The sequence below is a fragment of the Blennius ocellaris genome (assembly GCF_963422515.1).
Source record: "Blennius ocellaris genome assembly, chromosome: 11".
In the NCBI taxonomy this organism is placed as follows: Eukaryota; Metazoa; Chordata; class Actinopteri; order Blenniiformes; family Blenniidae; genus Blennius; species Blennius ocellaris.
In genome coordinates this window covers 4447198-4460441 of record NC_137660.1, presented here as the reverse complement: position 1 = coordinate 4460441, position 13244 = coordinate 4447198, and the positions used below count along the sequence as shown (strand labels likewise).

General features: G+C 42.9%; 1 protein-coding gene across 2 annotated transcripts in view; it reads left to right on the top strand.

Moving 5' to 3' along the window:
* Positions 1–6644, top strand: part of spg11 (SPG11 vesicle trafficking associated, spatacsin) — a 77014-nt gene extending 70370 nt beyond the window's left edge. For both annotated transcript variants that reach the window (XM_080504179.1, XM_080504178.1), the window contains exons 38-40: positions 5410–5565; positions 6105–6256; positions 6366–6644. In XM_080504179.1, the coding sequence (XP_080360305.1) occupies positions 5410–5565; positions 6105–6256; positions 6366–6540 (483 nt within the window). In that variant the 3' untranslated portion in view covers positions 6541–6644. The remainder of the gene's footprint in view (positions 1–5409; positions 5566–6104; positions 6257–6365) is intronic.
* The last annotated feature ends 6600 nt before the right edge of the window (positions 6645–13244 follow it).

Below are 13244 nucleotides of genomic sequence, written 5' to 3'. Positions count from 1 at the left end.
CTGTTGTAACGTCACATATCTGCGGAGCTCTTAAGCCCCGCCCACTTTTTTTAGCTCCTCTCTGCGGTGGAAACGGGTACCGGAGCTAAGCTCCGGTTTCGCTTTGCCGTACCGCTCCGTTCCGTCCCCGCACTTTTGTGCGGTGGAAACGGGGCTTTTGTGGATCATCTGAAACTAATACAGCTTAACTTGAAATAGGTCAGTCACAGGTGATGTTTTCAAACCAGTCAGCTCTTAAAGAGGGGCTTCAGCTTTTATACTGCATTTTACCATTAAAGTCTGAATGAGTTTTCAAAAATAAAAATATATCTGGAATCAAATTCTTCCAAATTGGCTGTAGCCAGAGTGGAAGAATCATGTACTCAATGAAAAATTTAAAGAAACATCATCTAAATACCATCTCCTGATAAAGTAAATAAATTGATATCATTTGTGTATGAAAAAACCATGGTGGAAATCCTGCGGCTGCAGTTTGTGATTATGGAAAACAGACATGATTGAACACTTCAGGAAGCCAACTATGTTGGTTCTCTGTTCTCTAGGGATGAGCGAGTACACCACTATCTGTATCTGTATCTGTTCAACCATCTCAATGATCTGTATCCGTACTCGCAGTGGGCCTAAACCGGAAGTGGGTGTGGGTCAAGTGAAACTGGGTGGGGCTTAAATCGGTACTGTCAGGGTTCGTGAACTCAATTGCACGGCAGACAAGAAGCTCAGTTCAAAAGTGTTTATTATTAAAACCACAGCAGAAGCAAAGTCAGGCTGGCAGAAGGTCAAAACCAGTGCAGGCGATAGAGGAGGAAATCCAGGAGGCAAAGTCGGACAGGCAGAAGGTCAAAAAACACACGAAGGCAACACGAGGAAAAAATGGCGGGTACGAATGGTGTGAGAACGCAGACGAACTGGCAACCAAACCTACAAGAGAGGGAACTAAATACACACTAATGACAACAACAAACAGCTGTGACCAGGAGGAGGAAGCAGGAGAGCACAGGGGCGGAGCTAAGGGGAACACAGGAAGGGAGGGGTGAGTGAGAGCAGGATCATGACAGGTACACTATTGTAAGTCTGAAATTGATATGGATTGATCAGAAGTTGCTTTATTTGTTGTTTACTTGAAAACTATTTACAGAACAGCCTCAGAATTGAGATTCGATGCTCAACTAGGTGTGTGTGTGTGTGTGCGTATGTGTATATATATATATATATATATATATACATACGCTGTATATATACAGTGGCTTGCAAAATATTCATACCCCTTGAACTTTTCCACATTTTGTCACATTACACGCCACAAACATAAATATATTTTATTGGAATTTTATGTAAAGACCAACACAAAGTGTCACACAATTGTGAAGTACAAAGAAAATTATACATGACTTTAAATTTTTTAAACCTCAGAGGTTGTTAAGAGAATATTGGGGAGCAAACAGGACCATGAAGTCCAAGGAACACACCAGACTGGTCAGAGATAAAGTTGTGGAGAAGTTTAAAGCAGGTTAGGCTATAAAAAGATTTCCCAAGCTTTGAACATCTCACGGAGCACTGTTCAATCCATTATCCAGAAATGGAAAGAGTATGGCACAACTGCAAACCTACCAAGACACGGCCGTCCAGCTAAACTTCCAGGACGAACAAGGAGAGCAGTGACCAGAGATGCAGCCAAGAGGCCCATGGTGACTCTGGACCAACTGCAGACATCCACAGCTCAGGTGGGGGAATCTGTCCACAGGACAACTATTGGGCTGCTCTCCACAAATCTGGCCTTGATGGAAGAGTGGCAAGAAGAAAGCCATTGTTAAAAGAAAGCACAAGAAGTCCCGTTGGCAGTTTGCCAGAAGCCATGTGGGGGACACAGCAAACATGTGGAAGAAGGTGCTCTGGTCAGATGAGACCAAAATTGAACTTTTTGGCCTAAATGCAAAACGTTATGTGTGGCGGAAACCGAACACTGCAGAAGAAAACCTGTTGGAGTCTGCAAAAGACTTGAGACTGGGGCGGAGGTTCACCTTCCAGCAGGACCACCATCCTCAACATAAAGACTTGAGACTGGGGCGGGGGTTCACCTTCCAGCAGGACAACCATCCTAAACATAAAGACTTGAGACTGGGGCGGAGGTTCACCTTCCAGCAGGACAACCATCCTCAACATAAAGACTTGAGACTGAGGCGGAGGTTCACCTTCCAGCAGGACAACCATCCTCAACATAAAGACTTGAGACTGGGGCGGAGGTTCACCTTCCAGCAGGACAACGATCCTAAACATCAAGCCAGGGCTCCAATGGAATGGTTTAAAACAAAACATATTCATGTGTTAGAATGATCCAGTCAAAGTCACAAACGCTCTCCATCTAATTTGACTGAGCTTGAGCTGTTTTGCAAAGAAGAATGGGCAAAAATCTCCGTCTCTAGATGTGTAAAGCTGGTAGAGACACACCCCAAAAGACTTGCAGCTGTAATTGCAGCAAAAGGCGGTTCCACAAAGTATTGACTCAGGGGGGCTGAATACTTTAGCACGCTGCACTTTTCAGTTTTTTATTTGTGAAAAAAATGTAAAGTCATGTATAATTTTCTTTGTACTTCACAATTGTGTGACACTTTGTGTTGGTCTTTCATATAAAATTCCAATAAAATATATTTGTTTGTGGCGTGTAATGTGACAAAATGTGGAAAAGTTCAGGGGTATGAATACTTTTGCAAGCCACTGTAAATGTGTATATATATATATATATGTTGGGACCATTATGTCCTCATATGGATCACTATTTGTTTGGTTGGCTATCGATAATGATTAATAATTATCAAAGATAGTTATTAATAATGTTGAAATTTAATCTGACCTGTATCAGAACCTCGGAGCTCCACCTGTTCAACAGGAAATGATAGCCAATTCAGTTCTATCAGTCTCATAAGATATACTAAACAGTTAATCAGGAATTTGAATTAATAGTTAAATTAATTACAATTACCAGAATTAACAGTCAAGATTGAAGGATTTTGGAGTTCTTGACACAGAAGAGGTCGACATTTCATTCTCCTTTGTGCTCATTAATAAAACAGCAAGTATGATTCCAAACATTATATTTATTAACAATGAAAACAAATAAAACACAGATTCTAACTACCTATATACAGCTGGGTGTGTGTGTGTGTGTGTGTGTGTGTGTGTGTGTGTGTGTGTGTGTGTGTGTGTGTGTGTGTGTGTGTGTGTGTGTGTGTGTGTGTGTGTGTGTGTGTGTGTGTGTGTGTGTGTGTGTGTGTGTGTGTGTGTGTGTGAGACGTGTGATGGAACTACAAAACAAGATGGCGGATCACAAGAAACTACATTCCAAATGGAGGTTGTCAGAGAACAGGAAGTCTGTCCTGGGTCTCCACCATGTGCTGATAGCAATGGAACAATAGAAGCTAGCCGTAGCATCTGCTTCCTGTGTGTCTCTGCTAAAGGACCATTTCTAGAATGAGTTGATGTGAATGAGACTTGTCTTGTAAAACGTCAGGAGTCGTCAGATGGTGTTCAGTTACTGTGTGATGTTGTCTTTGATGTGATATGTGTAGGATTGTGAGTTAACTAGTTAGTAAAGCAAAGATTAGCATGCAGACCCTGTGTCTGTGGCAGAGCTAACGTTGGTTTACAGGTTGATAACTGCTCCTAATATCATTATCTATAGAACTCAATCACTGTAACAGAACCAACACATCTTCATAAAGTTAAACAGTTCTATCATAGCATCAGGTTTAACTAATCTCAGGTAAAGCCCAGTTGTTCCCACTTCCTTGAAGGAGTTCAGTTGTTGTCCTGCTGGAGGGAAGCTGGTGTCTTCTCCTGTAGTTAGCACCTCCTGCTAACTGTGGTTGCTGGTTCTGCAGGCTGAGGAGAAGAAGATGGAGTTGATGTTTCAGGAGTCCTTCTTTGCAGCTCCTGGTTGTTCCTTTTGTCCAGACTGAGGAGCTGGTCGCTCAGGGCTGTGATGGTTTTCCTGCTGGTTCAGGAAAACACAAAGAAGTTCTGTGAGGGTCCCTGGTCCCGTCCTGGAGGAACCGGTTGGTTTCCCTGGAGATCAGACTCTGGGTGCTGGTCTCTGGATCAGGGGAAGGTCTGACCCTCGTGGTTGGGTCAGCAGATGAGTTGAGGAGTGGAGGCCTCTGGTTGCCGGCCTCTCGTGTTAGCTGTGTGCTAACACTGGATGAGCTGCTCTGCAGCAACCCACCTCCTTGGAGTTTGCTTTGCAAGAGTCCCTGAATGGAGGCTGGGTGAAAGCCTTTTGTCCACGTGTGACTTCAGAGGTGTCGAAGCCTGAGAGCTTCAACCAATCAGTGACTGGCTGATTGCATGGGGGAGAGTCTTGTGAGCAGAAAGGGGGGGAGGACGGTCTTGGAGAATGTCCCCTCCTTCCCCACTCTAGGTGTGAAAGGCCATCACATTCCTGGGTCAGAATTCATGTCATGACTGCGTCTCATGACAAATGAATATTGTCTCTCCCCAGAAATGAACAAACTTTCTGTGGTCCTGCAGATCCCAACATATATATATATATATATATATATATATATATATATATATATATATATACATACACACACAGTATATAAAGCTTAATTTGTAATCCAGTTTTATGAACAGCCATATACAATAAACATATTAATATAGCTACTTTGTGTGTTCAGCTATATGTGTGTCAGTGGTCTGTAAGACTTTATTTTGTAATGATGTATGTGAACTTGGTGATTCATGTAAACATCCAGTGGTGGCAAACCGGAAAATAATGTCAGCCTTGTTCACTTTATTGTTCTCAAAAGCACCACGTTCAGTACGAGCAAAGTTTTCCAACTGACTTTACACCACCAGCCAAACTAAGAACAAGCAGACGGTTAAAAAAACCCAAAAAAAACCCCGAACGGAGTGGAGGCAGTGTCCGGCGCGACACAAGCCATTTTCAGCTCTGTCTTGTCAAATGCACCACGTACGTGACGAAACAAGTTCAGCAAGTAACTTTAAATATCATACAAACCGAAATAGAGGCGAGCTGAAGGAAACCTGAGGAGCAACAGTCACTCTGTGTGTCCGAGCTGCCTGTGGAGATGTGTGTGTGGAGGGGCGGGCGCTGTGTGTGACGGGCCAATCACAGAGTGTGAAGACAGTCAGTTACCAAATGAGGATTTTCCTTTAGCACGAGTGCGGATATTAGGGAGTTTTACTCGTATTATGCTCGTACTCCTCAAAAGTGCTTTATCCGGCTCATCCCTACTGTTCACTGTCTTTCACTGATCCCTGTCACACGTCTGAGCTCAAACACTCGACTGTTTTCTGGCACCAAGTGCAGAGTTCTATTGGTTTGCTTCTGTTCTTGGAGTGGTATTTCATCAGAAAGCAGATTGTGATGTTGACTGTGTTTTCCCCCAGGACTCGTGCGTCCGTCAGGCCAGCCGCTGTGTGCACACAGCCAAGCTGGTCACCCTCCAGCTGTACTTCCTGAACCTGGGCTCGGACCTGCGCCTCATCAACCTGCAACCCGCCGAGTTGCTGAGCACCGTGCTCGCTCTACCCCAGTGTTACCAGGTCTGCTTCATCTCAAAGCCTTTCCTCACTGCTTCTCCTTAGGTCAGGAGGCCAAAGAGCCATTTTGACCCATTTCCCACTAAACCAGTGGGTGGGCCATCCTGGTCCTGGAGGGCCGCGGCCCTGCACGTTTTAGATGTCTCCTCACATCAATACAGCTGACAGCAATTAGCGGCTCCTTGTCAAGCTTTCTGCAGAGCCTCATCATGACAATGCAGGTGTGTTTGAGCAGGGAACATCTAAAACGTGCAGGACTGCGGCCCTCGAGGACCAGGATGGCCCACCCCTGCACTAAACAGAACATGCTGGGACATGTTTGAATCCTCCCAGCTTTTCTAAATGACAACTGTGCATGTTAAAAAAAAAAAGTCTTTTTGCAGCCAAAAGGAAACCTGAAAATGTTCAAGGCCTTTAACTAGAAAAGTCATTGATTTGTATGTTTTAAGAGCTTCATTCAGAGCGCGACAGAGGGGGTCTGCAGCATTGCTCCAAGGCAGTTTCGGGGTTTAAAGTCAGCTTACGCTTCCTCTCTCCCTCAGGTGTTTTTGGTGTCTGAAGCATACAGCTACTCTCCCGACTGGCCAGAGATATTGTTCCAGAAGGTGGTCCTGAACGGAGACTTTTCCTACCTGGAGGAATTCAAATGCCACCGTGCCCTCAACTCGGCTCTGTTCGAGGACATCTTCAAAAAGTAAAGACACGCAGTGGCACAGAGTGGACAAAACTTCCCCTGATTGCACGGCTATGTGACGAAACCACCTGAAATCACCTGAAAGTGGCTCACATGTTATGTTTTCCAGGTTGGATGGAGCTCCCAGCAGCGTCACTGCCAATGTGAAGCGCCTGCTGTCTCACTGTGATGATGTGTACAGCCGCTACAGGCTGGCCTACCAGCAGAAACTATACGATGTCACCAAGACGCTGCTGCAGGACTCCAAGACCTCCAACTATCTGAACGACCGGCTGGCCAGTTGAGCAGATCACCTACCCATCACGATCAAGGACCAACACCCACTGACTGAAATACCGGAGATGTACAGGAAATATCATATTTGTACCATAAAATAAAGATTGGGAATTTTCACTGTATTAAAAAGCTTAAACTCCACTTCAGTTTGGGAGCTTTTAGTAGCTTTGAGGAGCTCAGCATCATGGACGCTGCTTCTTACCTGTGGCTAGCTGCAATGAACTCAAGCCAACAAGCATCTCAATGCAGATATTAATAGACATATGTCCATCAATAGAAAATTGAAATGCTATATCTTATTTAAAATGACTAATCTTTCAATTTTTTTAGCTAAACTACGTTACTGTGGACTTCCGAGGCAGGTGCACCAACAATGGCTGCTTAGAATTTACGACCTTTAAAGCACAGTTTGAAAAATGGGACCCTACAGAGTTGTAGGCTGATTTCAAGAGCGAGAAGGAGCTCACCAATATGAGGACGGAAATAAACCAGAGCCAGAAGGTTATCGGCGATGGACGTTGAGCAATGTGTGGATGAGGTGGAAACAGAATCTGTAAACCCAGAGGGCACACAGGTCCACTGTACCAAAATCAGAGCGAAAAGTTGCCCCACTCCATCATTGTTAGTTTCCAATACTATGTCACCAAGGACCAGGTGGTCAACTTCTCTCATGATTGTTCAGTTGAAGAGATTTTGAAGCGAAATGTATTATGTATTGTGGCGAGCAAAGATGAAGATTAACTAATGAGAATGTGCTTTTCTCTACATGACTCCTGCAATAAATGGAGGGTTTTATTCTGTCACTTCAAAGAGAAACACCATGGCAGCACCACGTGACACACAAACCCTCTCCACTCCTGGTTGCCAACTTACAGATATTAATAATATTGTATAACTAAACTAGATCAACTACACTTGAACAATGATTCAATAGCAGTCTTCAGACTCTCCCAACCCGACATACTGTATCTCATGACACGGCAGCGCATCCGTTGTTTATGTTGGAGACACAGAGAAAATTAAAAGAACTCTGACAGCAGAGCTGTCTGTGGTGCTGAAGCCACTCTTGCGTCACATCTGCACCCAAATTGACATGAAAGTAGGAACAATGTTCTGAGCTTTCCTTTGTTGAAGGTCTGGTGGCTCAGGTGTTCGTCTCCCATCTTTTAAAAGCTGCTGCTGTTCCTCAAAAGAAAGTTGTGAAAATGCCTTGATCGTCTCTCATGCTGTCATCCTGCCTGTTAACCCGCCAACAAGCCAGAGAGCGTAGCAGCGCTGTGTCAATTCACTAATACACTGAACGTTCATTTAGTTGGCTAGTATCCTTTATATTTATTTCTAGAACGCTCAAACATTTTTTTGATGTTACTTTTCTTTTCTTCATTCCCTCCTTTGGAACATCTGGACACACGCTCAGCACTGAGGACGTTTATTTGCCTCGTAGCAAAATAGACTTTTCTTCTCTTGGACCTGGAAAGCAATGAGCCTGAGACGAAGCTGATAGAATGTGTGTGTGTGTGTGTGTGTGTGTGTGTGTGTGTGTGTGTGTGTGTGTGTGTGTGTGTGTGTGTGTGTGTGTGTGTGTGTGTGTGTGTGTGTGTGTGTGTGTGTGTGTGTGTGTGTGTGTGTGTGTGTGTGTGTGTGTGTGTGTGTGTGTGTGTGTGTGTGTGTGTGTAAAAGTGACAAAGGAAGAAAGGAGAACATTTTTAAAAAAGCCCAAACAAAAAACTAAAACATTATGGCCATTGAAAATAAATTAAATTTAATGACTTCAGGGACGACTAATGACGTCGACTCTTCAGCCAATCTGGGGAAGCACCTGCACAGATTCGTTTGCATGCCAACACACATACAATCTAGCAGAAAAGGCACCTGCCAAGGGCCTTAACACCCCAGCCCCTTAAAATGCAAACTGTCAAAACAAAAGTTAACATTAACACATAAGGCGTTGCAAGCTATAAACTGGACAGGGAATGGGGAAACCACGTTTTCAATCCCCTTCTTGTGGCGAATTTTGAGGTTGAAGTCCTGCGCTAGAAGAGCCCACCGCATTAACCGTTGGTTGTGGTTGAACATACGAGCTAGAAGTACGAGGGGATTAGGACCGGTGTAAACCACAACTGGAAAAAGACTGGACCCAACATACTGTATACCTCAAAATGCTGCAGTGCAAACAAAAGTGCCAGAGTTTCTTTCTCAATGGTAGAATATCTCACCTGATGTTTGTTAAATTTGCGAGAGAAATAACTCACTGGATGATCAAGTCCTCGATCATCTTCCTGAGAAGCATAGCACCGACTCCTACAGCACTGGCATCGACCTCCAGCCTAAAAGGACAAGCTGGATCTGGAACAGCGAGCACAAAGGAGCGATTTTGCACTTTTGAAGGCATGCTGGCATTCAGGAGTCTACTCATAGTCTCCTTTGGAGCGAAAAGTGACTCTAAGGCAGGAGAAGTGCTAGATGAGGACCAAGGATGTTGGATTTTAGTGGAGTTTGTGCATGGTGGAGGGGTTCCAGAGGAAGCCATTTCATCGATGGAGGAGCATTAAAGTGAGTGACAATGACAATGAGGAAAAGTTACAACAAACCCCCCCGGTAATATCCTACCCTTCCAAGAAACCTGCGTAGTTCACGCCTTGCAGTGGGAGCCGGATAGTTCCCGATTGCCACAACTTTAGCCACCTGTCCCCGGCCTACCCGCCTGCCCAAGTATTTGACCGACATCCTTGCAAATTCACATTTCGCCAAATTGATGGTGAGAGAAAGCCTGTGCTAAACGTGAGAACACCTGCCTCAAAACTTGAACGTGTTCCTCCCAAGTTGATGTATAAACTATGAGGTCATCTAAATATGCATTGCAGTTTTGGAACTCTTGCCAAGACCTGATTCACAAGCCTCTGAAATGTGGCAGGGGCATTACAAATCCCAAATGTCATGACTGTGTACTGCAAAAATTCATCAGGAGTCACAAATGCAAATGTTGGAAGCTCTCTCAGTTAAAGGGACTTGCCTGTAGCCTTTTAAGGGGTCTAGTTTGGTGCCGGGGTTATATTATCTACACAATCCTCCATCCAAGGCAGCGGATACGAGTCAGGTATGGTGACTGAGTTAACTTTGTGAAAGTCCGTTATGAACCGTGGCGTACCATCCGATTTCATATCCAATAAACAGGGAGATCTCCAATGACTGTGGCTGGGCCTGGCAAAACTGTGCCGTAACAGACACTCAGTCTCCCATTTTATGACGTGTTTGACAGGATTAACATGGTAATAATGCCGTTTTATAGGCCATGAATTTTGGACATCAACATCGTGCCTTAACACTGTGGTTTGTGAGGGTATATCACCAAAAAGACAGCGAAACCCATCAACTCGGTCCAGAACATGCTTCTGCTGTTCTGGGGACAAATGAGTAAGCTCGGCTGGAAGAGTCCCGCCATCTCCGAATTAGGGAGACGGGGACTTAAAGAGGTTCTCGCACAAACTTGCAGCCCGTCAGTGTCATCATTGTCTGTATCCAACTGCTGGGACAGCACCACGGCTAAGACATTGGGTGGTTTTCCTGAGCCGTTGGCCAACTGTCTGCTGTGATACAGCTTCAACATGTTCAGGAGGCACCGACGCGACTTCCGCTGTCTATCAGGGATTCCAACCGCACAGTCTCAACGGACCGGCCCAGAACCTCATATGGACCTGCATACTTACAGAGAGCGGATCCAGGTCCTTTTAAAACCAGGACCTTGTCACCAATCTGAAACGCCCTTTTAACAGGGGATTTGTTAAAAGGGCGTATTGATCATTCAATATGCCTTTAAGATATCATTTTTTGTTCAGGTTTTGTATTTCCTAAAATTATTTATTTAATATCTTTAAAACAAAGGCAGTACAACCCACCACCAATGCAGATTGACACCATTTTTGTTCATAATCATTTTATTATATCTTACAAATTAAAGCTGCACAAACGATACTTTTAATCAGCACAAACCAGGACCAACGCAGCACAAACCACTTGACTATTTTCACTGATTTCCGCGGGGGGGGGGGGGGGGGGGGGGGGGCAGCTCACGTCAGAGCCACGTGCCTCCGGAGCGCGGGTTCCCTCCCCCTGCAATAGTGTTTCTAGCGCCACCGTCAATGACCTGGTTATGTTTGTTAAAAAATGTTTTTGCCAGAACAAGCACTGCGCAGATTAGAGTCTTCAATGGACATTAAAAAAAAAAAAATCAAACAGTTTAAACAGTTTGTAAACATTGCATACAGTAAACGTAATTTCTTTGAAAACATTTCCACACATCATTAAAAGTTCACCACATATGTTGCTTCATAACTTCTGGTGATTTGCAACGTGTGGTTTACAGACATAAATGGCAAATACTCACCGAAGCTTCACTCCCGCTGGCCTCCATGGCTGATTGAAAACCCTGGGCCTCCTGCCCAGCGTTGCACTGGTCACGTGACCAACAAAGCTTCCCTTGATTGGATGTTGGGTGAATGAAGCAGGTATCGATTGCATCGTCCTGATGGCGCAGATATTCTGGCTGTTTTGCAGCCGAATTTTTTTTGCAGCTGAATTTTTTTTGCAGCTGAATTTTTTTTTTGCGGCTGAATTTTTTTTGCAGCCGATTTTTTTTTTTTGCAGATGAATTTTTAGACACATTGAATTTTTACACACTGAATATTTTTTAGATGTTTTAGACAGCTTTTCTTTTTGTATTTACATTTATGTATTTGAAATAAGGCAATGTATCAAAAAATGAAGTATCTCTGATATATTGTGTGCTTACATTATTATATAATATTTAAAACCAAGCTACTTATTTAGTTTTGTCTTGTTTCAAATAATTGAAATATATAAATCAGAGGAGTCAAAGACATTTGAGTTCAGGAGCCACATACAGCCTTATTGGTCTTGAGTGGGCTGGAATGGTAAAATAGTGACACGATAACCTTTAAATGTAAACTTTAAAGTTGTTGTCTGTTGTGGCGCAGAGTAATTATAAACAAAATGTCTATTTTCACAAAAACCAAACAACTACTATGGAAAATGACTGTTGTGTTAACAAAAAGTAAATTTTAGACCCTGGAATCTGGACTGGGAGTCACGACTCGCTAAAGTCACTGCATTGTCTTAAAGTTCCACCTTGGGAGTGGTTGTCAAAAGGTTTTCAGTGGATCTGAGCGCTGCTGTTGAGTAAACAGACACCCGAAAGCAGCCAAACTTTGCCTTTTCAGTTCCCAAAAAATGTTGTTAACAGAGCCTTCATGATACATTCTGGTGCAAAATACAGTGTGCGGCTGAATTTTTTTTGCAGCCGAATTTTTTTTTGCGGATGAATTTTTAGACACATTGAATTTTTACACACTGAATATTTTTTAGATGTTTTAGACAGCTTTTCAAATTCAAAGTCTGATTTCGATGGTAAAAAAAATTCAGAGTTAAAAATTCGAATTCAGAATCTGATGGCACAGTTTTACTTCCATACACTGCATTAGGTCAAAACAAACAGGTGGGGATGTGGAGAACAGCGACCTCTACTGGAAATATTCATATTATATTTGTTGTCAGTCGTCAACAAGTGAAAACTTCATATCCAGACCATAAGCAAAATATGTTCAGTTCATACTACACGCAGCAACAAAAAAATAAGAACTGATATGCTGTGGGTGGAGTTGTTTATTTATGTGTAAGCTACGACCACAAAGTGAATCAACACAATATATAGAGAAGAGGTTGGAAAAGCTTTTTACAACTCGAAGAACGTCCAACCTCCCCGTGACGTGAGAACTGACTGCCACACAGACCAGTTCACTCGTTTTTGTCCTCAGATTTTAGCTTATTTAATTTATTTATATGTAATCTATTATTGCGGGAGTAAACAAATGTGTGAAAAACACAAAGCTGGTCAGAGAGATGCTCAGCATGGTGAACACGGACCAATCCAGATAAGAATCCTACATAAGTCCCATTACTCAAACATAAAGACGGATAAATACCACCCAACTGAAAGACAATGTAATCAAAGTAGCACAGAATAACTCTCTATTTCTGTTTCTGTAAGTGTCTCTATTGTTTTATCGACTGATCTCCGTTCCCAGCCGCTGTCGTCATGACGGCCTGCACAGCAGCACCACATCTGGCCTGGTCTGGAGGAAACCAACTGCTCCTCTCACTTCTTACTGCTCTTCTACTTATTGATTCCCTCAAAATGACTGATTGGAGGATTTAAAGGATTTAAACCAGTAATCTCTCATTTTCTCACAAAGATATTTTGTAAAATCCTGAGGATTTAATTGGGATGAAACTGGGAAAGAGTTTTACATCATGTATTTACATTTATGTATTTGAAATAAGGCAATGTATCAAAAAAATGAAGTATCTCTGATATATTGTGTGCTTACATTATTATATAATATTTAAAACCAAGCTACTTATTTAGTTTTGTCTTGTTTCAAATAATTGAAATATATAAATCAGAGGAGTCAAAGACATTTGAGTTCAGGAGCCACATACAGCCTTATTGGTCTTGAGTGGGCTGGAATGGTAAAATAGTGACACGATAACCTTTAAATGTAAACTTTAAAGTTGTTGTCTGTTGTGGCGCAGAGTAATTCTAAACAAAATGTCTATTTTCACAAAAACCAAACAACTACTATGGAAAATGACTGTTGTGTTAACAAAAAGTAAATTTTAGACCCTGGAATCTGGA